The 25,483-nt window shown below is 39.1% G+C and overlaps 1 protein-coding gene across 2 annotated transcripts; it reads right to left on the bottom strand.

Annotated features, from left to right (window-relative positions):
- Nucleotides 1–1,439: 1,439 nt before the first annotated feature.
- Nucleotides 1,440–25,075, bottom strand: slco4a1 (solute carrier organic anion transporter family, member 4A1). Of its 2 annotated transcripts, none has more exons than XM_057319141.1 (12): nt 24,979–25,075; nt 8,613–9,216; nt 8,166–8,538; nt 7,253–7,343; nt 6,572–6,693; nt 6,351–6,462; nt 5,129–5,283; nt 4,771–5,023; nt 3,980–4,142; nt 3,707–3,882; nt 3,378–3,591; nt 1,440–3,063 (listed from the first exon to the last, which is right to left on the bottom strand). In XM_057319141.1, the coding sequence occupies exons 2-12, from the start codon at nt 9,018–9,020 to the stop codon at nt 2,884–2,886; spliced, it is 2,247 nt and encodes a 748-aa protein (XP_057175124.1). In that variant the 5' UTR covers nt 9,021–9,216; nt 24,979–25,075; the 3' UTR covers nt 1,440–2,883. The 2 variants fall into 2 exon arrangements, with proteins under 2 accessions (XP_057175124.1, XP_057175122.1); XM_057319139.1 differs by lacking the exon at nt 24,979–25,075 and adding an exon at nt 14,805–14,989.
- Nucleotides 25,076–25,483: the final 408 nt, after the last annotated feature.

Below are 25,483 nucleotides of genomic sequence, written 5' to 3'. Positions count from 1 at the left end.
TATTTACGGTATCACGTTTATCTCAGGTGTCTCTCTTGTACATTTCTTTAGGAGGTTTTAAAAGAGACACATATGAGATAACTGTTGATACAGATCTTTAACATAAATGGCATTGCTCAGATAAATTTGACAAATCTTAATTCATATAGCATTTTTATTGAAGTAATAATAACACATTGTGTGGAGTTTCCAAAGATATAATGGCTTTTATTCTGTACAAACTGTACATTATATTCCCTAAGCCTACCCCTAAACTTATCCTTTTTACATTTTCAAATAAACATGGTTTAGTTTCATTATTAATCAATTTCCATTTTAATGCACTAAAAAATGCTGGATTATTTTTAACCCAAAGTTGGGTCAAAATGGAGGAACCCAGTCGTTGGGTTATAAATGAACCTACTGTTTGCTGGGTTGTTTCAAACCATGGTTACTTGGGTCAAATATGAACATTTTCTGTGTCAATTTAACCCAACGGTTGGGTTTGTAACTTTTTGACACAACCATAGACCCGGCATTTTTTCGATTGTAGGGGATCACACTTTTACCATCATTGTGGATCCCCAAAGATTTGAATCCTCTTAGGTGAAGATGAATGACCGAATTATGTGTAGGCTTACACTTGTATCATTAATGATGAGTATTAAACTGACTGTGTATTAAGATAATAGACTTTCATTAAATGTCTGTCTGTAGCAATGATGCAAAACATGTACTGTAAATGAAACAGTATATCAGTTCTGTATCTGTACCTCTCATGCATCCTTTTATGTAAAATAGATTAGAACAATATTTGCTGAAATTATTGCAGAGATGCTGTTGTTTCGGAATGACTTTGATGGAAAACCAAAATGTTTATCAGCAGAGTGTGCATATGTACCTATATTAAAGCGTTATATTCACATGCTATGCAAGTACTTCCCTCTCTCTGCTGAGCAAAATTTACAGCACTGCGTCACCAGCGACATCTAGTGGTACTAACGAATAATATCCATGTCGGACACGTAGGCCTACTGTAAAGCTGTGGATCTTAACCTTTTTGACTCAACCCCATTCATAGTTTGTACCCTTTTTTACAGCTTTGCATAACCAGAACGTTTTTTGTAAGAAAAAGTTTTTTGTCATGTAGCTTTCATTTTGTTATCTTTAGGCCCTTCTGGAAGATTGTTGAGACACTAATGGGCTCCAGCCACTAAGCATATGGCGAATGGCCTGAGACCACATTGAGCAATTGTAATTCAAAATCCCATTTAAACCTGATAATAAACCAACATGGCAGATCTGAAAATGTTACAGTTTAAAATGAATAGAACATCTTTAAAATGTTGCAAAATTTCTAGGACACTACTCAAATGTTACACCTACTTGTTGAGTCAGATTTTTCAGGACTTAACCGTATAGGGTCTATAGCAATAAAGAAAATGTTCTTTGTATTTGGGTTTTTTGCTTTTATTAAAACTTTTGCATATAAAAGTACTTCACAAAAAAGTACAAAAAACGAATTATATTGTGATTAGACACAGTGCCAAAAAATCAGAACAAATATCAATAAAGACAATAACGGCTCACTCACAAATGCTTTCTGAGACAAAACAGTCATTTTTCTTTCACTTCTTTCAGTCATTAGAATAATACAGCACACAAATACAATTAAATGTCACATCAGTCTTGCATGTTCATTGTGCAAAATCAATTTTAAGTGCATTGCTTTCATTCATAGTTTGTCACGAGAGTCAATAGATTTTTTTCAGAGATCTCTCACATTAGGGAAGGTCAAACAGCAAAAAATAATAAATTACAACTGATAAATACACAATCACAAATTTAAATGATCGGATTTAATAAATAAAAAACTTAAACGTAAAATACCATTGTGGAGCTCTATGTATTAGCGATTGTTAAAAGTAAATATTAGTTATGTTTTCTACATATTTGGACTTTAGCAGCTTGAAAATTCAAACCCCTGCTACATATAAAATATACTGCCATGTGCTCTGTTATTTTAATAATAATTGAATGGTCTTACTATGTTTCCTTTTTTTTTCAAAATGCAGTTGAAAATCTCCAAGACACAATGAATATTTCTCAATGCAATCTCAGGGTGAAGTGCTTTTCAGAAATATATCATCCTGGATAGTAAATATTTGCTCTTTTTAATCAAAAATAGGTCTTGACATGACATATGAAAGCCTCTCTGTCCCGAGCTGCAGTAATTTGGCACATTTTAGTGATAAATCAACATTTATCAAATACGACAATCACAAAATAATGACTAAATGCTTTTATGTGGTGGTGGAATGTGAATCAGAACTGTGTGCCATGATATTGAGTACAAAACTGTTTGTAATGGCACCTTGTTTACCACACGGTTAAAATATACATATCCATCAGTAAAGTGCAATTTAAAGAGTTTAATGTTGAACACATGTAAAATCTTCCTCTAATTGTGCCAAATGATGCAAAACTATGATGCTAAAAGGCACAGTTTGTAACTCTGGTATCATCTCTCTGTGTTACCGACTGGCATTCGAGTCCGGTTTTGTCATTTTTGTGTTTGTTACATTACTATATATACTGTTTTATATACTGTGTTAAGTGCTCTTTTCTGTGTCATCTATGGCTTTTTTCTAAACAACACAAGATAGTCTGTCATTTTCCATTTAGATTATTTTCAAAAAGATTTAACTCGCACATTATTTTCAAATGAGAACATTTTTACTAGAAGCCATGTGCTGCAAAATACCAATTTATGTAGTGTTGCAATCTGTTCCTCTGACTTTTGGTTTTGGTTTAGTGTACAACACAACTGAATGTCCTACAAATGTAAAGACAGCCAGAGTGACAGGGAACCATAAGCAGATATGGTGTTGACACACACAGAGGTCAAAACTTGGCATGTGGGTTTGCAATGATCTCAGGGGGGCGGTGTTTGATTGGCAGGTCTTTGGTCCCTCCCCCACTGTCGTGCCCACCCGCATCTGTGCTCTCGCAGCTGCTCTGAGGAGACTCAGGAGGAGGTTGATAAAGAACGCTGGCCAGCAGAAAGAACAGAGAGCCTAAGACCTGCATCACACACACACAGAGAAACCGACAAGTGAAATCAACAAAAAGGTCGAAAAATAGCTTGCTGTATAATGTTGTGACCACAAATACCCATGGAGTAAATATTCATTTCTAGTCAACCTTTCCTTGTTTATAATATATCTTCTAATATTTCAATATTTTGTGTGCCAATATTGTAATGGTTTTAATATGAGTGTACCTGTTCTTGAATGTTTTAAGTGGTTGATGATGAAAAACCACAAAGACAACGCTTAAAACAAGATTAGGAAATAAGATCATCATTTCTGTTGTGTATTAGGAGTGTCTTTATCTACCTTGTAGATGATGCCTGCGATGAGCGAGTATTGACTCATGGATGAATTATGGTACAAATAACAGGACCCGTATTCCCCGCACTTCTCCTCCCACAGCAGGCAGGAGATGTCGATCACTGAACCAAACGCTATGGGGCCCGGGATCCCACCTAGTGTCCTTACAACGATCCACTGGATTCCAAGTCCAAATGATTTCTGACGGTCAGGAACACACCTACAAGGGAGAACATTTTAAACAGTAGTATTCCGCACTGTTGTCACATTCGGTTATAATGGGGAAAAACATTATTTGGGTTTTTTTTTTTAGGTAAACATAAGCTCATACATACCTGAGTGTGGCAGTGAGTGCAGGGACACTGCAAAGGAATGTGAAGAAGATGGTGATGAAAAGGAAGGTGAGGAAAGCAGGCATGTGATTGCAGGACGACACACACTTTCCGTCTTCGGCGAAACCCTCCTCACCCCATGAAACGTTCCCTACTACACAGCTACAGCCAGAGAACACCTGTGAAAGCAGAAACACATCAAAACTCAATTAGGACATCTCATAAGACATTCGTGTATTTAAATGGAGTGAGGTGTAGCAGGTGTTTGTTTAGTACCTGTCGGCCTCTGGGGCTGTACGTGTGGTTGGTGGAGCTGCAGCCGGCGTGGCACGGAGAGAAATACGTCACTCCATCCGCACCACACACAGGGTTAAAGAGCTCCGTAACACACTGACATCCCATGTTACAGCCCACGGTCAGGTTGCCCCGCTCTGAAAGGCTGCGGGAGAGAAAATCGTTCATATAAATCACCCCAGTAAAAAAAGATGTTATACTTTTCTTCCTGCTATTATTGTAAATCATACCTGTGTACATGTAATGTAATGTGTTATGGTCTCTGTGTACTGTTGTTGCTGTTTCTGTGTACTGGATGCTCCAGTCACCAAAACAAATTCCTTGTATGTGCAAACATACTTGGCAATAAAGCTCTTTCTGATTCTAAATACAGGTGATGCACTTAAAATCATAGCGGGAAGAATGAACATAAACTTCATTTAGGTTATTATTAAAAATGTTGAATGAAATGCTGAAAGAGACTGAATTCGTTCTTGTTTGGGGTTGTCATTCTTGACGAAAATGGAAGAAAAATATGATCATTCCTCCCAGTGCTGTTGTTGTAATATTAACCTGACATTTTTAGACTCAACAAATCAATAATAATATATTATCCATCAAAGCCCCTTTATCTGTATTGATCAAATCTGCTCTGGGTGAGCAGCGCTCTGCTCCTTCTGGCCTGAGCCGCCTCCCTCCTCATCCAGGAGATCATGAACCGAAGGGCTCCATTTATTCAGTCTATCCATTGCAGTACATGATGTTGCTTTGCAGCGCTTTAATGAGTTTAGTACCTGTTGTTGTGGCTTTCTGTCTGCAGGTAGGGGGCGCTGTAATGGTTCTGTGGTGAGTTGCTGTAATACGGGGCCGTCACACCAGCCATGGGCACATTAGGACAGTGCAGGAGAAAGGTGAAGATAGCCATCAGACTGACCAGTGCACACAGCATGCAGTAACGGATCATTCCTCGGCAACGGAGGTTTAGCTTCTTTACAATGTAGCCACCTAATAAGGTGCCACCTCCACCAGCTGGCACCACCATGTAACCTAAAAAATAAAACAGAAGTTCTGGATGCACGTACTTGTTCCTTTAGAAAGAACACAGAAACGGTATATTGCGTATATATGATTGACATGACATGTGATTTTTACCGAACCAGGTAGCTGCTTCTGATGCACTGAGACTAAACTGAGACTCCAGAAATTTGGGGCCAAACGTGGACATCCCGGCTATGAGTGTGGCCTCTGTGGCTCCGGCCAGACACAGAAAGATGAAGGTGGGGTTCTTAAAAAGAAACAGCATAGACCTACAATCCAAATAGTAGAATAAAAATGTTAAATAGTGTGCAATAGTTCTCAAAACCATATGTTTAAATTATTCTGAGTGAGGATTGCAACGTTAGTATGTGAAAAGTCATCTTCAACACCAGGAGTGGCGTAAGGGCGGATGATTCTCAGGTCTTTTGGTGCTCCTCCGCAACCTACCGGGGGCCTGTACCGTTGGTGCCGCAAACAAAACCGGAACGCAAACGGACCAAGGAAGACCCCTGGAACGCGGTGCCCCTGACACTCACAATCCCCTATTTTACTATAATATGTGCACGTCATACCAAACAATGTGCGTAGTTGCACATAGTGCACGTACCGTCATGGGAAATGACGCGTTCTGTTCTTTCCAAACTGAACACGGAAAAGTGAAGCGAATGTAATTTCTTCAATTCGACAAGCACCAGACAAAAAGATAGTCCCGCCCCAAATTTACACCATTGATTGTTATGTACAGTCCAGTAAGGCTTGTTTAAATATTTTCATTTTATATGGACACACTTCTCATTTAAAAGGCCATCATTAGTATGGCATCACTTTGTTGGTTTAAATACCTGGAGGGGCAAACTGCATGGTGATCAAAATATTGAAGAAGGTTTTGTTGATGTCTGAGGCAGAAATTAGTAGCCAAATAAAAACTAGTTAAACAAATAAAAAACGACAGCGGGGTAATTTGAACGTGGCAGTTTGTCGACTTTGCAAGAGCGATGCTGAAAGGTGCTAATACTCTGTATCGTACCCAAGTCATCTACGGACCCATCACACTTCTAAATTCGCTGAACTAGACAAACTGCATCATTACTTGCTCTGCTTCTTTCTGTCAAGAGTGTATAAATATAAATGTGACAGTTCGGTACACCTTCGAACAAAGTGACGTTGTTTTATCTCAAACAAATATGGCCTTTTAATACATTTAAAAACCACACAGGAATGCCACCCATTGCGCATTTACACAAGTATCAAATGTCCAAAGCCATTTACAGTGCCTTCAACATCTTATACAATCGATCAATTCATTTTCTCACTTTCTCTCTGAACGTATTTATACCTGGGCAGGTCCTTGACTGTTTTTCCAAACTGAGGATCAGACGCTGTGACCTGGCTGCCATCCTTTAGTTGGTGAGCCTCTGAGACGCGCATGGCCACGTATTTTTGAGAGCCTGCATCAAACCAAATGTACAACCCCCCCAACACTTAGTCACACTTATACAATAAGTACTTAACTTTAAAAATGTATTTTTTTTCTTAAACAGCGATTGTGGGTAGTACCTGGTAGCTGGCGTGGGTATCCAAGTATAGGCAGAGCAATAAGCAGAGCTGCTGCCCCTCCTGCTAGGAAACCTATCCACCAGGCCCCCACCCACAGTGGGTTCTCAGGGGTCAGCTCTGTCCTGATAGAGAAAGACATACTGGTTACAATCAAAACGTCTCAGAGAAGTTAAGAGAAGCTGTGTGAAATAAAACATTTATATCGAAATATCACATTTTGGTGAAGTGAAATCTGTTGCTTGTCTCTTAAGTGATAGTTCACCCAAAAATGAAAATTCTGTCATCATTTACTCACCCTCTTGTCATGTCAAACTTGTGCAGAACACAAAAGAAGATATTTTGGCGAACAATGGTGAATGGACCCATTCACTTCTATTGTATGGACACAAAACCAATGCGAGACAATGGGTACCACCGTTGTTCGGTTACCAACATTTGTCAAAATATCTTCTACTGTATTCTGCAGAAGTCATACAGGTTAGAAATGAAAAGAGGGTGAGTAAATGATGACAGAATTTTCATTTGTTGGTTAACTATCCCTGTAAGATTTGCGCATTTGGCAATTGCTGTTATCCAAAGCACCTTCAGGACATATTCCTTTACATTATTTGTGTCGTTTCAATTACAGCTACAGGAAAGTTTGTCATTATATACACTCTTGCATCTCAGCCAACCACTTACGTTTGGTCGATCTCTGTGTAAATGTTGAGAAAGATTCCACCCAGCAGGTATCCGGCTGCGGGTCCCACAATAGCGGCCGTGTAAAAGATCCCTGGGAAAAGAACATAGCACATGTGAGGCTTACGGTGGGTGCCTCCTGATTCATATTCAAGCTGGTCTGGGTTCACATTGATTCATGTTTTCTTAGTTTTCATCAAAAGCCCATTGATCATGGGTGAGATTGCATGTGTGGAAAGAGGGCAAGCAGGGCAAGAATTGTCTTGGATGGCCTTTGAAAATTGGATGGTGGAGAGAGAAACAATTGAAGGAGGTTTTATTGATGTCTGAGGTGGAAGCCCGTGGCGCTCGCTGATAAAGACAAAAGAAACATGACTAGGTGTGTCGATACATGGTTAGGACACGGTTACAGGGTTCAGTGAGGTCAAGTATCAATCTCTGTGTGTTGGTCTATGTAACATAAAGTGAATCACACCAAAAGCATTTTGGTTGAGTGCTAAAGTGGCCGTAGGACCGCCTACACAAACACACCCTCTGATAAAATCAAGTTTGATTCAACTTAGTCATTATGTGACATTATGAATACTGTTGTTGTATAAATGCAACAGTGTTGACCTTCAGTTGGCCTGTGAATAAGCTTTATTACTTCCATCATCACAAAGCGCACAAATTCCTTCAAGGGTCATGTTGAGTTGAAGCATGCACACAACCACCACAGCCCATAATAAACAACTTCGCTGAACTCACACAAACACATTTTAAGCTCAAGCAAATAAAAGCTCTTCAAAACAAAACAAAAACAGAGGAAGAAATTAAACATCAGTCTAATGGACCAGTATGTACCTGAGACGCTTTTAAGATGTGTATCTGACTAATCTGAGGTAAATGTTGATTTTAACAGAGTTGCCACACTCACCTATATACACAGGTGCGTAGTTAGACTTGACATTCTCATCGAGGTAGGTCACCCCGAGCGTGTACAAAGGGGTCGCGCCCATCCCGTGAAGAAACTGTCCCAACATAAAGACAAAGCGGTACGCCGAGAGTCCTCCTTCCTCACCGACACAAGTCTCTGTGTGATTGGCTGAGCAAAGTCCCATGTGCTCTGAAACTCTCACCTGATAGGCTGGTGTGGTGAAATGGGGCAAGGCAAAAACCAAAGACCCCAGTGCCATGATCAGCACACCCCAGCCCAGCCATCTTGGCTTATGGCCCGTTCCGCCGAAGTAGCTTACGAACGTCAGGCACAAACAAGCGGCAATGTCGTAGGAGCTTGCGATGAGTCCGGCCTGGAATGGCGACACAAATGCATTAGTTAAGCTGAAAAATATACATGGCTGAATTCAGTTTTTCATAAACTGACCTGGTAGCTGCGCAGGTCGAAGCGTCTTTCGATAGAGGTGATGACAGTGTTGATAAAGCCGTTGATGATCATACCCTGAAGGAAGGACGCCACGCAGAGGAAGAACAGAACCCAGCGGGGGGTGTTGAATGTCTGCATACACTGTGGGGTCAGCGCTCCCCATCCACACAGATTCTCAGAGTCCGTGGGGACGAACTGCACCCCGAGCGGCGAATCTGCGAGATCGAGTCCGGGCTTGCTCGTCTTGTTGATCACAACGTTGACATCTCCACACGGGCTATCTGGAACAGAGCCCTGGGACCCCACGGGGCTGGGGGTGTCTGGATTGGGTCCCAGGGGGCTGTCTTGTAGGACCAAAAGCTCTTGCTTGGAGCTAAAGGAAGTTTCATTGTTCAACTGGTGGGGCATGGCCCCAACGGGGGCACAGTGGGGGACTTGGAAAAAAATGGGAAAAATTAACCAGGAAATCCTTTCCAAAATGAAGTCAGATTTTTTTTCGGTATCTGACTGCGCACAGTGAATTTAAACGAAGATCTTTGCAGAAAGATGTTTGTAGATTATACTGAAGTTAACCAAGGTGGTCTATTTCTTGGAAAACTTAATTCTGTAAATAAGAGCAAGAAAGAGAGGTTTTAAGGTTACAGATAAGGTTTATTAGAATTAGTGAATCAAATTATTCAGGCCACTTCAATTAAAGGGATAGTTCACCCAAAAATGAAAATTCGGTCATCCTTTACTCACCCTCTTGTTATTTTAAACCTGAATGACTTTCTTCTGCAGAACACAAAAGAAGATATTTTGAAGAATGTTGGTAACCAAACGGTATCCATTCATTCTATTGTACTAACACAAAACCAATGCAAGTGAATGGGTAACGCCGTTTTTCAGTTACCAACATTCTTCAAAATATCTTCTTTTGTGTTCTGCAGAAGAAAGAAATAGGTTTGAAATGACAAGAGCGGGAGTAAATGAAAGAATTCATTTTTGGATGAACTATCCCTTTTTTTTAAAGAAATTAGGCAATTCTGTTCTGCATTGACTCCACATTTATCAACATTTCATTAATGTAGTTCTACATGCCACATCATGGTCAACAAAATACTTGATGAAATGAACACAATATTTTACTGGGCATGCCAGAGTCAGACTGCATTTCTGTTATAATCCAAAGCGTAACTGTTTTAGAATGACCCACAGTAACACAATGAATGTTAGGAGATTCTGAATATTCCCTTTTCACATTTGAGTTGAGTACACACTATGCAAATTATTGTTATATGGAATGAAGAGTAATGAAACACATAATATGTGGCACAGAGGTTGCACTATGACGGACAGGCTCGTAAAAATCCGTCAATCTATTTTTACCCGTCGCTATGGTGCAAGGTGATGTTACGTGCTAATTAGCATATTTGTGATATCATCGCTATGTACATGTGTTTACTCTCTGAACTTACTGTGTATTAATACAACTGAATACCCATTAAAGTTGAAGTCGTTTACATATTTAATGTTTCTGTCAGGTTCACTACCGTCAAATATGATTGACAATTACCATACAGTTTAGATTGGTGGTATGGTTCTGGGCAAAACTCCCTGCCCATCCATGCAGCCAGCCAGTGTCTTTTTGATTAAATATTTTACTGCACGTGGATCCTCTCCTTGTTTTCCTTGCTGAACCGTGACGGAACGATTCACCAAAGCATGGATCCAGCAGAACGTCTTGTCAGCATGCGCCAAGGTAATCGTACCCTCGAGGACCATATTACAGATTTTCTGGACATTGCCAATTTTACAGATTTACCAGACTTTGCACTTATAGATCTTTTTGCTATGGATTAAATCGAACACTTCATGATCACCTCAATCGTAATGGTCCTTGAGGGTCGCTAACCGAATTGGTGGATTATGCTCTGCTGTGGTCTGGTTCCACATTCACCGTAGGCGAGGTGAAGGAAGAGGTCGGTCCTAAATATTTTTTGGGAGGGGGCAGTGGGCCAGGAGCTTCAGTGGCCACAGAGTCTCCAGCCGTCATGGCCGCCAAGCCGGTGGTCCCAAGTCCGGTGGTCATGGAGGTGTCTGCTCCTGAGGTCCTGTCCTGGGAGTCTGCCCCGGTGGTGATAGTTGCTGCGTTGGTGTGTGTTTGGGCTGTGCATTGCTCTGCCGCTCCAGAGCCCGCTGCCAAGATGGCCGCCTCGCCTGAGCCCGCAGCCATGATGGCCGCCTCGCCTGAGCCCGCTGCAAAGATGGCCGTCACGCCCAGGTTTCCAGCTCTGCCTGTCACGCCCAGCCCTGTCCAGCCGGCATCCAGCCCTGCCCAGCCGCCAGAGAGCATTACCCAACCTGCGCCTCCCTGGCCTCCAGACCAGCCTGCGCCTCCTTGGCCTCCAGACGGCCACCACGGTCCAGGTCTGCCTCTGCACCACGGCCCAGGTCCGCCTCTGCACCACGGCCTTAGCCTTGTTCCCCTACATGGGCCTGGCCCTCCGTCCCTCCCCCTGTTCTACCTCCGCTACACTGTCCTCCGGGACTGTTATTTTGAGGGCGGCTGGAATCCGCCCTGAAGGGGGGGCTATGTCACGCCCTGTTGCTGGCGCCTCATTTCGCCACCTAAAGGCGCTATTCTACTCTGTGTACTGCCTGTGTTTTTGTAAGGACTCCAGTTCCCATCATGCTTTGTCTCGTTATCGTGTATTGGTCTCACCTGTGTCTCATTACCCGTTTGTCCCTTCATCTGTGTATATATAGCCCTGGTGTTCAGTTGTCTGTTGTGAATCGTTGTTGTATGTGCTCTCTCGTGTTTCTTGGAAAATTGAGCAACCCTTATGTGTTTTTTGATTAAATATTTTACTGCAAGTGGATCCTCTCCTTGTTTTCCTTGCTGAACCGTGACAGTTATTATGAAAAGTGTAAAAAGATTTTCAGTTCGTTTTGAAACTATGGCCGCCGAAAATTGGACGGTGGTGGGCCATCATAGTTTAATGCCTTGTTTATACACGCCCCTGGCTCCGCACCGCGTGGCATTTATGAGTAATGAATGCGAAACATGTGTCCTTTCCTCCGGTCATTAACGATCCCGTTCTGATGAAAGGAAATGATGCTACCAATTTGACATAAAGGGGAATTACAAATTGCCCTCATTGTAATCCGTCAAAATGACGGAAGGTCTTCAGATTTTTCAGTCACTGGTAAAAAAAATCTGTCAATGACGGAGAATTAATAATAATATGTGGCACAGAGGTTGCACTATGACGGACAGGCTCGTAAAAATCCGTCAATCTATTTTTACCCGTCGCTATGGTGCAAGGTGATGTTACGTGCTAATTAGCATATTTGTGATATCATCGCTATGTACATGTGTTTACTCTCTGAACTTACTGTGTATTAATACAACTGAATACCCATTAAAGTTGAAGTCGTTTACATATTTAATGTTTCTGTCAGGTTCACTACCGTCAAATATGATTGACAATTACCATACAGTTTAGATTGGTGGTATGGTTCTGGGCAAAACTCCCTGCCCATCCATGCAGCCAGCCAGTGTCTTTTTGATTAAATATTTTACTGCACGCGGATCCTCTCCTTGTTTTCAGCTAACGCGACCTCCGATGTGGCATGACTATTCACATGTACCTAGGGGTTAAAATGGGATTTGTTATGTGCCGGGGTTCTGTGGGGGATTTTGAGGGGTGCTTATATGAAGCTTATTCTTATTAATTGACAAACTGTAAAATATAAGTTGAGAAAGCCCTTCCTATGAAAAACAAATGCTGAACAAACTCATTCTAGTTGCCATCAGTTTACAAAGCTGCATGTGATAAGATGAAAATCTTTCTGTAGGCCTGTGCCCTTTCCTTGTGTCTATATCAAATATCTTACTCTACTAATGTCCACAGAATTTTATGTATGACTGGTGCATTTCCAGTACTTTTCTGTCAAAACTTCATACAACATTCACAATGTTTGAGATGACCCATTAACTTCTGCATCGTTGCTGCACTGCACACACCATGAACAAACCACTTAGAATGCTTGAATTGGATCAAAATGACATTCATTTGGAAGTCGAGCCTTTCTTCACAAACAGCTCATTATGACTTGAAATGTTAAAACAACAGTGCGCACCGGACGAGAAGCGGTGGCGCATGTCATGTCTACAACTCGCAAATAGGCAGTGCGTGGCTGGGCGCTGTAGAAAGGAAACACAAGCGGAATATATCTCCCTCCGAAGGGCCCTTCGGGAAGGGGACACCATACAAAATAAACGTCACTCCAAATAAAGAGAAAATTATGTTTTTATTGCTCCTTTTGCCAAGTGACAATCGCGTTTTTCCCTTCAGAGCTTACACATCAAGAGCTTCTTCGAAGAGATTAGGGCGTAGGGATGATCACTTTGGAATGGAAGACAGGGAATGATTTCGCGGTTAATGTGAGTTGGGTTACTACGTTGCGTATAGATCCGTTTCTCCGCTAATATCAATGTAAGTGTATACACTGACAAAAAAAGGTAAATTGTTACTTAAACTTGAGATTTATACTGGGGCACAACAGATTTATACTGGGGCATTGACCGAGTGCCGCTCCATAACACCAGAAGAGCCGCACACATACCGGGAGCAAAGCGAGATGGTCAGCCTCTGCCCTGGCCCAATCAAGCCATACATGCAAACCACAATTGTTTCCAGGGTCAAGAGCATTGTACTTGATTTTAATTAAAAATTCAACTAAATTCGTCCCACAATCATTATTTTTTTTGCAAATTCAAAAAACACATTCTGACTATGATGTAAATAACACATCTGTACATTAATTAAAAAATATATATGTTGTTTTTTGTCTATATTTTTCACTTTTGTATATAGTGCATTATTATTATTATTATTATTTAATTTTCATTTTTTTCTGTCTTAGTGTTATATTTCATCTCTTTCATCTATGTTTGCACTATGTTTGCACCATGTGTATACTTTCTTCTGCACTAGAAGCTCCAATTCCTCCAGAAAAGTCAAATTCCTTGTGTGTAATTCCTTGCGTGGGTAAACATACTTGGTAATAAAGCTTCTTCTGATTCTATTATATTTATTTGACAGACACTATTATGTAAAGTGACCTACACTGTTAAAAGTAAGGGGGAAAAAACAGAAATTGTTCTGCCGATTTTCTGCCCAGACATTCCATTAATTTTGAGACACTTCCGTTAACCGCTTATAGGGCTTTTTGATTATGATAAAAAATATATAATCACAATTTTTTTGTCCAATGTTGAGATCACAGGTTTTTAACACGATTACACTTATTTAAGACTATTAAATAAATCAGTAATAAATAAATAACTTTTCAATTTTACACTGGATTTAACTTAACAAATAAAAAACAGATGTAAAAACATATCAAATAAAGTATGAATGCATACATTTAAATAAATAATATTAAAATAATATAAATAAATAAGACAATCCTTGCAAAACGGAATGCGGCACAATAATTGTTTTACCCTGATTTTGTTTGTTGTCATAATTGTTGGAAGCCAAAATTGAAACTGAAAATCAATTATGATTAACTGCACAACCCTAAAGGTCTTTGCACATACAGTCCAAAATTTTCGTATGCGTTTTTTCATATTAGGCTCTCGTTTGTACGGTGTCTCTGAATTGTTAAAAAAGGTCACTCAAAATACTTGACGGATGCGAAAAACGCAGAAAATCGAACCCGGTCCGAATTTTTTTATGACGGATGAAAATATCAGAGGCAGTGTGTAAATGTGATTGACACAACATGATGTCATATTTATTTTTTAACGTGCAGAAATTTCGGACGCAAATTTCAGACTCAATGTGCAATGGACTCAATACAATACATTTCAAAATTCATAGGTAAAAGAGCTGTAAAAATCAATTAGGAAAATCTTTCATTTGAATATACTATAAAACATTATGCCCTATTTTTACAGATTTGTTTTTTACAGTGTATAGATGCATTTACCAGTCTGTCTGGAAATCAAAGCCATGACCTTAAAATCCTTTCCGTACAGGGACACCTATAATACCCTATACATAAAACAATATTCCTTGCATATCCCTAAAACACACCCTTTATAAAAACATCACACTTTGTAAATGAATGTATCGCACATCACAGCTAATAACTTCATAACAATAGTCACACTGGATTTAAAAAAATCACTTTGCCTACCTTAGCTCCACATGATACCTCATCGCTCTGAGAGAGTCTGATTGTGTAGGAAAGTAGAAGTAGGAGAAACAGAGACAAGGAAGAAAAGATACAGCCCTAAAACAGGGCGTTACTTTCAGTCACTCTTTGTTTCACATCGATCAATGAGCCGCACTGAACCTATTCTGCACTGTAATTCAACTGAGAGATCGCTTTACAGTATCTACCTCACATATGATAATCAACACCTCAAATGTCACACCTGTGTCATCTTATCACACCACGGTTGTAACTGTATGGATTTATTTACCTTTTTAATGTATTGCCCTACAGCAAGGCCTTCAATATAGTCCCGTGGCCCTTTAAACCTGTGATGCATCTAATGCAAGAAAAAATGAACTACAAAGAAAGTACATGAAAGCAATTACTCTAGTACTGTAGCTAGACACATTAGCAGAACTGACATCCCAGAAGTTATTTATTACAAAAACCTAATAAACTACATAACACTTTCTTGGGAAACTGAAGGATGGAAGAAAACTTGTTTTTTCAGGATGCACAGACAGACAGATGAATACAAAAATATGTAATCAGTGGCCACTTTTCCTTATTACCGACTTCAGCTTTTTAAATAAAACATTCAGACATGATCAAGAGGTTTGGTTCTGGTGTATTATTTAATTATTGCAAAATAGCTTTCTTTCAAGTCACTTGAGAACAAAAAAATGGATGCAAAACTAGATTATGGAGTGGACTACCAAAGACCTCAGAAGAAAGAACACTGGTGGCTGCATACTAGGGGTGTAACGGTTCTTGGGTAAAAAATTGAACCGCACGGTTCTCCACATCTTAAATCTCACGACGCATTTAGGTTCGTTATGAAATTATAATGCGTAAAACAGACTGACAAAGTTCAGCTAATGTATGTTTGTCGATGGATACACATTTAATACCTACAACAAATCAAATAACGTAGACAAATTTCAATAGGATTGACGTATGCAGTAATATAACCAGTAATTTATGCTTTCATCACCCGGGTGTTGTGAGCGCGCGAGTGCAGGTGAGACCTGAACAGCACGTGTTGCTGTTTAAACTACACTCATTCAAGCCTTGTCAATTTAAACATTTAAGTGCCAGATGATGCACAAGAAAACTCGCTTGCGCGCTGTGAGAAGATCCGAAGCGCGCATAAGGAAAGTCTCAGACATGGCGCACATATTGAGTTGTCTTTGAAGCGCTTAAACGGACAGATTCACACACGAAGTAGGTCAACATGCCCCTCTTGTCGAGTATCTTAACAAACATAATAGGTTATGTCTTAAGTGAACGGATGAAATGGACGAAAAACAACGCATGTGTACAGTATCAGTGATCCGTTTCATTCCTCTTAAAGCGACAGCAGCATATTCCTGTTGTCTGTTAAAAGTCAAGGAAATCACTCACTGCTTGTGACTCAATAGCTTCTGTAACATCAATTATGATTCATCTTTATTTCATTTGTACATATGCAATGTTATGTTTTATTTGATTACTTTAATGCAATTCTACCTTAAAAGGTATATATACAGTATCTTATTTTATTTTCTGCTTTGCTCTGTTGTTTTATTGGTGCTGCTACATGTAACTTGATTATTTGTTCTTATTTTTATTTGTCAGTAGTCCCTTTTCCCTGAACATAGCACAAACCGAACCCAGGCCATGAATTGGATACTACAGCATCACAAGGCCATATTCGGGTCCTTCACTTGGCTACAATAAGTGTCTAAAAATATGATATAACAGTGAACTTTCAAGTCAAATAAAAGTTCTGCCTATTTTTGTACAAGTGTACCTATAAATAGATCATAATCATTTAAAACGATGAATGACTATTGTTACAAAATTTTGCTACTTAATGTTGGGAATGACAACAATGTAATTCATGCTATTACACAAACTGGAAAATATGGTGTAAAATATGAGAGTTTCCATTGCTGATCATTTATGAGTAACGTACACATGTTTGAAAAACAGATACGGAAACAGTTATGACATGACAACTCTGTGGTAAGACTGCCGAGTTAAAGAAACAGTTCAATAAAAAATAAGAGTTCTGTCTCATGTTGTTTCAAGCGTGTATGCTAGACTTTATAAGCAAGTTCATAAAGACCAGGGGCTGTCAAGCTAAATAAATAAATGAACACAATAATAAAACATGAAGCATGAAATAAATAAATCCCAAAGAGCTGCACGATTAATCGTTAAAAGATCGTGATCTCGATTCAAACGCCCACATGATCTCATTCATGAAAATCAACGATTCTCCTGTGTCTATTACACCTCCGACTAAAAACATAACGCTCCAATCTGGGTTTTTCCTGCATAGAGAATTTGGAGGCGGCCGCCTCAGTCGAATTTAGTGCCGCCTCCGACTCCCGGAAAAATGATGTCGGGTGTCTTCACAAAAAACACTGCGGGCATTAAACAGACTGTCATTTGTAACGGCAGTTGCGGCATTACGCCACAATGGAGGCGCGGTTTCGTTATCAGCACAGTGAGGCGCCGAAGAGTTCAGTAGAAGAGCTTAGGAGCTGTATTAGCTGTGTTTGACGGATGTTCATGTGTTTTACGTTCAATTTTTTGAAAAGGTTTCTTAAATTAACGTGCTGTACATCATTGGAATGTTTATAGCTGTGAAGTTGGCTCGTAGAATCAGCGTTATACTGTTCACAGCCAGTTCGCCAGTATGAACGCACATTGCGGTCAGACTGACTCGCACACAAATGACTCCTTTGAACCGATTCATTTAAACAGAATGTAAGAGATCAGCGATTCATTCAAAGCTCAGTGAACCACAAGAGAACGTAGGATGTGAATGAACTTTGCTCATTTATTAAGACTGGTTAATTATCGGCTGAAAAGTTTGTTAAGCTTGTATTCAAATTTTCAACTATTCTGTTCAGGTGAATAAATTGAATGTTTTATATAACTTATTAGTTGTCATTTCATCAATTTTTTAGAACGTTAATATAAGTGTTTTGTTAAGCCACTTAAAGGGACGTAGGCCTACACGCGCGTTGCACCACCTCCACCTCATTTTGAGCCAGGAAAAACCCTGGTGATGGTGCTGCCGCTGAAGAAGAGAAAGTAATTAACACAATTAGGTATGAAACGACATCACAAAAAGTCTTTTCAACCACACACTCATTATTTCTGTGTCAAATGATTACAGAAGTACTGGGATTAAAGCAGAGTTACAAACGCGTACGCATGAGACATGCGTTTTCAATTCCTCAGTCTGCCCAAATTAATCTCACACCAAATAACAAACCAACATAAAATAAATACAGCCTGACAACAAAACTGCTCTTATGATTGTCTTTCAGGATTGTATTACATTGTTCTGATTATGCTTCACATCTTAACTGGACAGGTTTGAAAGAAAACTCTAATGCTGGGTTCACACCAAACGCGAACAGTTATTGCTCAGCTCATGTCTTCTCACGACGAGATTATGTAATTGCTGTAACTATTTATTATTGTGTTCTTTGAACTCTTATTTCTAATTTTAACATGTCGTCAAAAGGAGGGGAGGATAGGATCTACAAGCTCAGAGTTCTCATGGTGGGAACATGTGTTTGTTGTGGACTGCAGGTTCCTTCCCTTTTCTTTGAACTACAGCGCACGGTTGTAGGATGTGATATGAATTACAGGGAGAAGAAACATGGAAACAAAGCAAAACCAACACTTTCGCTAAGAATTTTTAACAGTAAAAGATGATTCAGGTGCTAAATACAGTACAAAGAATGGGTCATTCTGGCTACAGTCACAAAATATCTGGCCTCCAACCTCAAGCCATTAAATATTCTAAGCATTCGTATCTCACATTTTAAGAATATATACACACACTGTATTGCTGCTGCTTCTGGTGTGTTCTTATACCAGAAACTCATAACTTAAGCTCAACAAAGCACCCAAAATATGACCTCTTTCTTTGCATATTATCTTGTTTTTTTATATGGTTTTGCATGGCATATAATATATTGTACTTGTAGTATTACAACAGGTACAGTACAATGCAAAGTGTATGAACTTATTGAAGAAGAAACAAGGATACCTTAAAGGGATAGTTTATCTAAAAATGAAAATTCTGTCATTATTTACTCAAGCTCATGTAATTTCATACCTGTATAAATTACTTTCTTCAAAATATATTTTTTTGTGTTCATCGTAACAATGTTAGTAGTTTTGTTAGTTCACACTTGACTAATGATCTAAACAAAAAAACTGCATAAATAAGGAATATTAAAATTTCAAACCTGAAAACTGAAAGCACATGTAAGTTTCCACTAGCGACTAGATCATGGCAAAGCAGGTCAGCCAATCAGCTCGCTGCTTTGCTGTTATCGTGAACAATCAATGGCTGAAATCCAGCGTACATTGAAGTCTAATTCACTCACAATCCACAATCATTAGTTAGATGACAGTTAAACAGACAGTAGATGCTAAAAAAATAAACACCAGCCACTGTGCCAACTGAACTTGTAATGATGTGTTTAGACCAAGTGTCCCATTTCTGCAGGGGCTGGTCTCATCATTTTGATGTACATTTGTCTGTGCCTACTGTAGGTGTAACCAAGTGGAATGAATGACCCAGAGAGGCAGCCAATCAGCTTCTCCGCACTCCAGGTTTTGCCTGTGGCACTGGCAAATGGGAGTCAACACAGACAGTCATGATATGCGATTACAGTGGTCAATTCCATGTCTCAACCATACAAATAAAAAAAAATCACATTTATGACAAAGAAAGAAAAGCCCTTTTTAAACTGTTTAAATTGTAAAAGTTTAATAAGACCAGGATGGATTTTCTAAGGAAATTCCTCCTCACTCTAAAAATTGTTTTCCAACCAGCGTTGGGTCAAAAAAAGAACAAAACCAACCTGAGAATGTTCATATTTGACCCAACAATGGGATAAAACAACCCAGCATGTAAATTTTTAACCCAGCAGTTGGGTTTGTCCCTTTTTGACCCAATGCTGCACTGTAAATATATTATATTACTCCGCTTCGTGTCGTGCCACAACGCCCTTAGCTGTTATAAAATGCACTGTAACCCACTGCTTCGCGGGGCTTATTGCTTTTATAAAACGGTTATTCCATATGCTTAGCAAGGTTTCATAAAATAAGTAAATAAAATGATATTTAGGCTATGTGGTGCAGTCAGCCGTTATATATTGTGGTATTTTATAACGGCTTAGAACTCCGCTCAGCCAATCAGAATCAAGGACCAGAACTGAACGTTTTATAAATTACATTATAGTATATTATTTAAGGTAAACGTGCAGTTAATTGCCTTTTCAACATGATTTAAACAATAAAAAAAGTTGAAAATAAAATACTTTTGGAGATCAAAACTGCTTTGTAAAAACTGTTTACTTTCAATGTTTACAGTGTAAATCCAAATGCTCTAAATAATTAAATTAAGTAGTAAACCTAATTGTGCTCCTTGTCTAATTTACTTAATGTAAACAAGTTAATACAACATGATTGGATGAGGATCTGTAGTTCCCCAGTATGCTTTGTGTGTGACTACATTAGTACTAGCAAAGTACATTTTTAAGTATGACGTGAAGTTATATGTTTATTTTTTTACATTTTTTTAGTTTTGTGATGACCATTGTGCGGAAGAGTGGTGCTTGGGCTTAGGCTGGGAGATGACATGATTTCACTCATACTGAAACAAGTCTCTTCGTTCTCATTCTGAGTTCATATGTTGAAGTGTTTGACATTATGTGTAATAAAAAGACACTGTACTGTCGAATGAAAGATAAGAATGCCCAAAGCGTGTAAACTTCCACAAAGAAAACCTATTAAAATATTTTATTTAACTTAAAAATGTATTTTATTATTATAAAATATACTATTTTTGTATTTTCCATTTACTATTTTTCTAAAGTTAGAGAAACTAGGAGAGTAGGCATTAGGGATGGGCGATATGGCCCTAAAACTCTATCACGATAATTCCTGGTATTTGTTGCGATAACGATAAAAATGACGATATATCCATAACGCCATCCACCGCTGTTTTTTTGCATCAAGTGATAGTAGCTGCATGTAGTCTAGACCCTCAGAAAAACAAATATTATCAAAAAGTAAAACTTACCCCAAATCAAACAGCTCCTAAAATATACCTACAGTATTTTTGACAAATATAAAATATTATAGTGAGATTCGACTTCAAAATGTTGTAGTAAAGAAAAGTTAAATGAACTAAAGCTCAAAAAACACATCATGTCATACCTAAAACTGTATATATTCTATTGTTGGGTGGAAACGATCGATCGCATCAAGCTGTCAATCACTCTCTCTTGAACTGTCTATGACTCGCGCTACAGAAAGAGAACAGGAAAATGCGGATAAAAGAAATCTAATTAAATAATCCATGCCTTTATACGCTCATAAACGTATTTAAAATAACGTAATACAAACTCGCATTTTGTACTGTATGTAAACAGACAGCAGTGCTGTGCACGCTATGTCGCTATGAAAGCACATGTGGGCGCGAGCTGCGCACGGGTCGCTCCGTTCATACTGTATATAACAGGCAAGAAATCGTATTAAACAATTTGCGCATGCGCGCATAACATCTAACGAATGTTTAAATAAATACTTTCAGCCAAACTAAATGTTGTGGTGTAACGTATTATGACTATCAACGAATACTTAAACGAATTAAATAAAACGAAAGTGAAACTAAGCATTAACTCGGATGCATCTACAGTGCCAACCTAAACGAGATTTAGAGCTCGTGTTTTAGTGCAAACTCTTTCTCAGCTTCACGTCCGCCCTCCGCTATACCCGTTTTCGCTTCACATATGAGCTGTGAATGGGTCTCACAAAGAAATACGTCATCAACTAGAATTTATCGTTTATATCGCGGGAAGACTAATTCCTATCGTGTGGGGAATTTCTACCGGTATATCGCAAACGATATAATATCGCCCATCCCTAGTAGGCATGTCTATACTTGTGTCTGGTATAAAAATCACATCTGGAGAAATTACCACTGAAAATCTAACTTTTTTAAGTTAGCTTGGAAGGATGATACCGAAGTGATTAGTTGCATCATGGCATGTGAATATGAATTACAAGTGTCAAAATAGAAATGAGTCATGAAGAATCAATGGGGCTATAGAATCACTTTCTTATCACTAAGAGGCTAAAAGTTAAAAATCTAATTTAGTGATGCACATACACTAGTATACAGATTGCCAGAGTCCATAGAGATTCCCAACTGATTTCATCTCTTGCATTAATTTTGCAGTATGTCAGGCGATGTAATCATTACTGTTAATTAATCTCCAGGGGAGAAGAATGTACTGTATTTTAGGCTGAGCCATAGCCATTTAAAGGGGCGATGAATTAAGACCTCAATTTTAACCCAAGCTTTTGTTGTATAAGAGGGAATCGTATTCAAGCGAATTAAGACCTCAATTTTAACCAATTTTAATCCTGTAAGTGTCAGAACTGAAAACGCCCTTGTTACTGAAATTACAACTGTTATTGACACCAGGCTCAGCGAACGCCAGGTCCTGGAATGCACCTATCTATGACAGGTTGAACACCGCCTCCACAGAAAAATATCAACGACTACTTCTCTAGCCCCGCCCATTGGTTCGCGAATGACTTCAGCCACACATAGGACACACTCAGGCATTTGTGATGATTGACAAACTGGTAACCATAGCGACATATTTTTCAGCTAAAGATTCGTTTTGTCCATCAGTTTAAACTAAACTGCTGATATGTGTTGTGTTTATGCTCGGAAGGCTACATCACACAGCACTCTTTTGCTGTTGCCATGTTTGTTATTAATAAGCGCTTTTAGGTCTTAATAAATGGTCTGTTGCAGATTTTAAGAATTTTTGGTCTTATAAAATATATAAACAATTTGCATTTTAAGGATTTTTTTTGTCTTGTCTTTATTTGCTTATTTTTTCTATGAAAATCTGGCAACGCTGTCACTTTAGCGAAGGGCTCTTGAGAGCGGCTAGCCCCGTGTCATATGTGCAAAAGTGAGGACTTCTTTCACAGTTATCTTTATTTAGAGCGACCAAGCAACAGACATGCAACATTGTGCAGCGCCTGGTTGTGGAAGAACACAGTCGCTTCCTTCGGATTCTGATATTAGGAATGCTTGGTTGAAGTTTATTTTAAAGTACGTTCCTGCTCACGTGGGTGAAACATTGAGCATTTGTTCGCTGCATTTCACCGACGATTCCTTTGTGGACAAGGCACTGGAATTGCGGAGAGACTAAAATTAAAAAGCAGTGCTGTGCAGTCAATATTGGATCCGACAGGAAAGGCGCAGCAATCTTATGTGAGTAAAACATATTTGTACTATGCGTCACTATTGCTTTGTTAAAGATCGCTTGATATGTCCTGATAATGTGTAACCTAATGTTACGTGTCTAACCAAATTCACAGAAGGCTCCAACTAAGTTTACTATGCAAACTGCCATCCAATCATAGCAGTGGGCATTTACTTCCAAGTCTTCAATGCGGCACGCCCATTAAAACAGAGCGTTTGTCGAGATGGCCTCAAAAGGGTAGAAAATAGCCTATTACTTATTGAATTTGATGTTTCAAATGTAAAAACTACGTGAATGTCATAAGTAGACCTCATACAACAGTATAAAATAATAAAAACGGCCAGTTCAGGACACCTTTAAATCATTAATAGTGGCAAAAAACCTGCATACTGTTTATTTATTTGAACTTGATCATTCTCTGGACACTCATTTTTTAACCTATTCAGTTTATCAGTAAAAGGATTTACTAAACACTCGCGGTGAGTGAACACTCAAATAAATGGCTAAGCAAAACCAGTAATACTGTCAATGTAGCAGTGTTGTTCAGGTCTCTGTTATTAAATCAGGTCTGTATACACTAGTCTCATCACTGACAGAAAAGTGCATTGATGTTTGCTGCTATATTGTTCTCGAGCATTTACACGCAACTTTGTATCGCAATGTTTCTATGGTATAACAATGATAAGCATTTCTTAAGTTTTAAAGGCGTTTATTGGCAAAAACATAATATATGCAAAGAGTCAATATTTACAGCATTGAGCCTTGTTTTTCACAACCTCTGTAATTCGCTCTGGCATGCTGGATTTTAGCTTCTGGGCCAAATCCTGATTGATGGCGATTATTTCTTGCCTTATTAGTGCTCCGAGTTGATCACGATTTTTGATTTGTGTGCTTTCTTATCCACTCTCTTTTTGAGGATTCTCTATATGGGATTGACATCTGGGGAGTTGCTTTTTTTGCAATTATTTCAAATGCATCCGATCATTCTGAATAATAATCTACAAATAGCTAATGTGAATGAACACCACAACAGTTTAGGCAGAAACTTTACAATACCCAACATTTATGTCACTGGCAATACTTTTGGCCACGACTGGAGACAGGTGCGAATCCACAACTGCACGTGGATTTAAGGATATACGGTATAATCCCGATTACTAGTCATGTTGCACTGCGCAAGAGTGCGTGTTATGACATGTAGATACAATAGCAGAACAAATTAAACGGATAAAGCAGATGATCATGCTTTTTATCGCGACGCATCACAAGAGCGCGTGAGCATCTTGCAATTTGGTCCATTCGCGTGCGCTAGGCTACCTAGACGCATGCAGAACAAACTAATCTGTCGTTTAGTGGCACGCCCTTATTCACACTTGTTGATGACTAAATATCACGCAATTTACTAGACAGTCTGTCAGGTGCATACCGCAACACGATATATCCCAATTGATAAAAAAACAACAATGAACTAAAAACATGATACATACAGAATGCCCATGCTTTTCAATCTGTGGTGTAGAATGAGCACGCGCTTCTAGCCCGCGCATGCTGGAAACAGGTGAAGGAAACGCGAATCCAGGGTTGTTTATGAGTGTTTATCGCCTAATACAGTTGCACAGCACACCTGAGTCTATTTTAGCAGTTAATACACAATACCAGATAACGTTATATTATGTGAGACAGACATTAGTAAGCATCAGTCGGGTCGCTCTGTTGACGACCATATGGCTTGCTGCATTTTAACATGCTGTCTGGCTGCTTCACTACATTCAGTTATCACTCTCACACAGGATGAACATGAACTGTATCAACAACATAAAGATGTCAATAAAGTTACTTACGCTTTATTGAAACGAATGGTCCATTCCCGACGGATTTATTTTGTGGATTTCAAGCTCGTGTACATGGCCTTTCCCTCCACAGATGCATGAATAAACGCATAGGCTGTAGATGATATAAAATGCTCAACGCTCGGATTAATCCATCCAATGAGAGCCCGCCTCCCATGGCGTTATGCTGCTGGACCAATAGGTTTCATCCGTACAAACGGCTATGTGACAACTGTTTTACCGCTGACATTCAGCATCCACCAGCAGGGTTTGGTTTGTAGTGCACATAATATTGGCATTTTGAAATATAAAAAGCTTTCATCTATTATTTTGCATCTGTATTGAATAAATGGTCTTTAATTCCTGTTTATTTTATAATATGGAATTATGAAATTGTTGCTAATTTTCGGACAGTTCGTGACCTTCTACCTGTGGTAATGTATGAAGACTGTTAGCGGTTTTACTGCTTCTGTCTTTAAACGTGTGTGAATTTATCTCAGGAAGTGAGCTACTCTCA

Source organism: Triplophysa rosa, linkage group LG21 (genome assembly GCF_024868665.1).
Source record: "Triplophysa rosa linkage group LG21, Trosa_1v2, whole genome shotgun sequence".
NCBI lineage: Eukaryota > Metazoa > Chordata > Actinopteri > Cypriniformes > Nemacheilidae > Triplophysa > Triplophysa rosa.
This window is presented reverse-complemented; position numbering and strand designations above follow the sequence as displayed.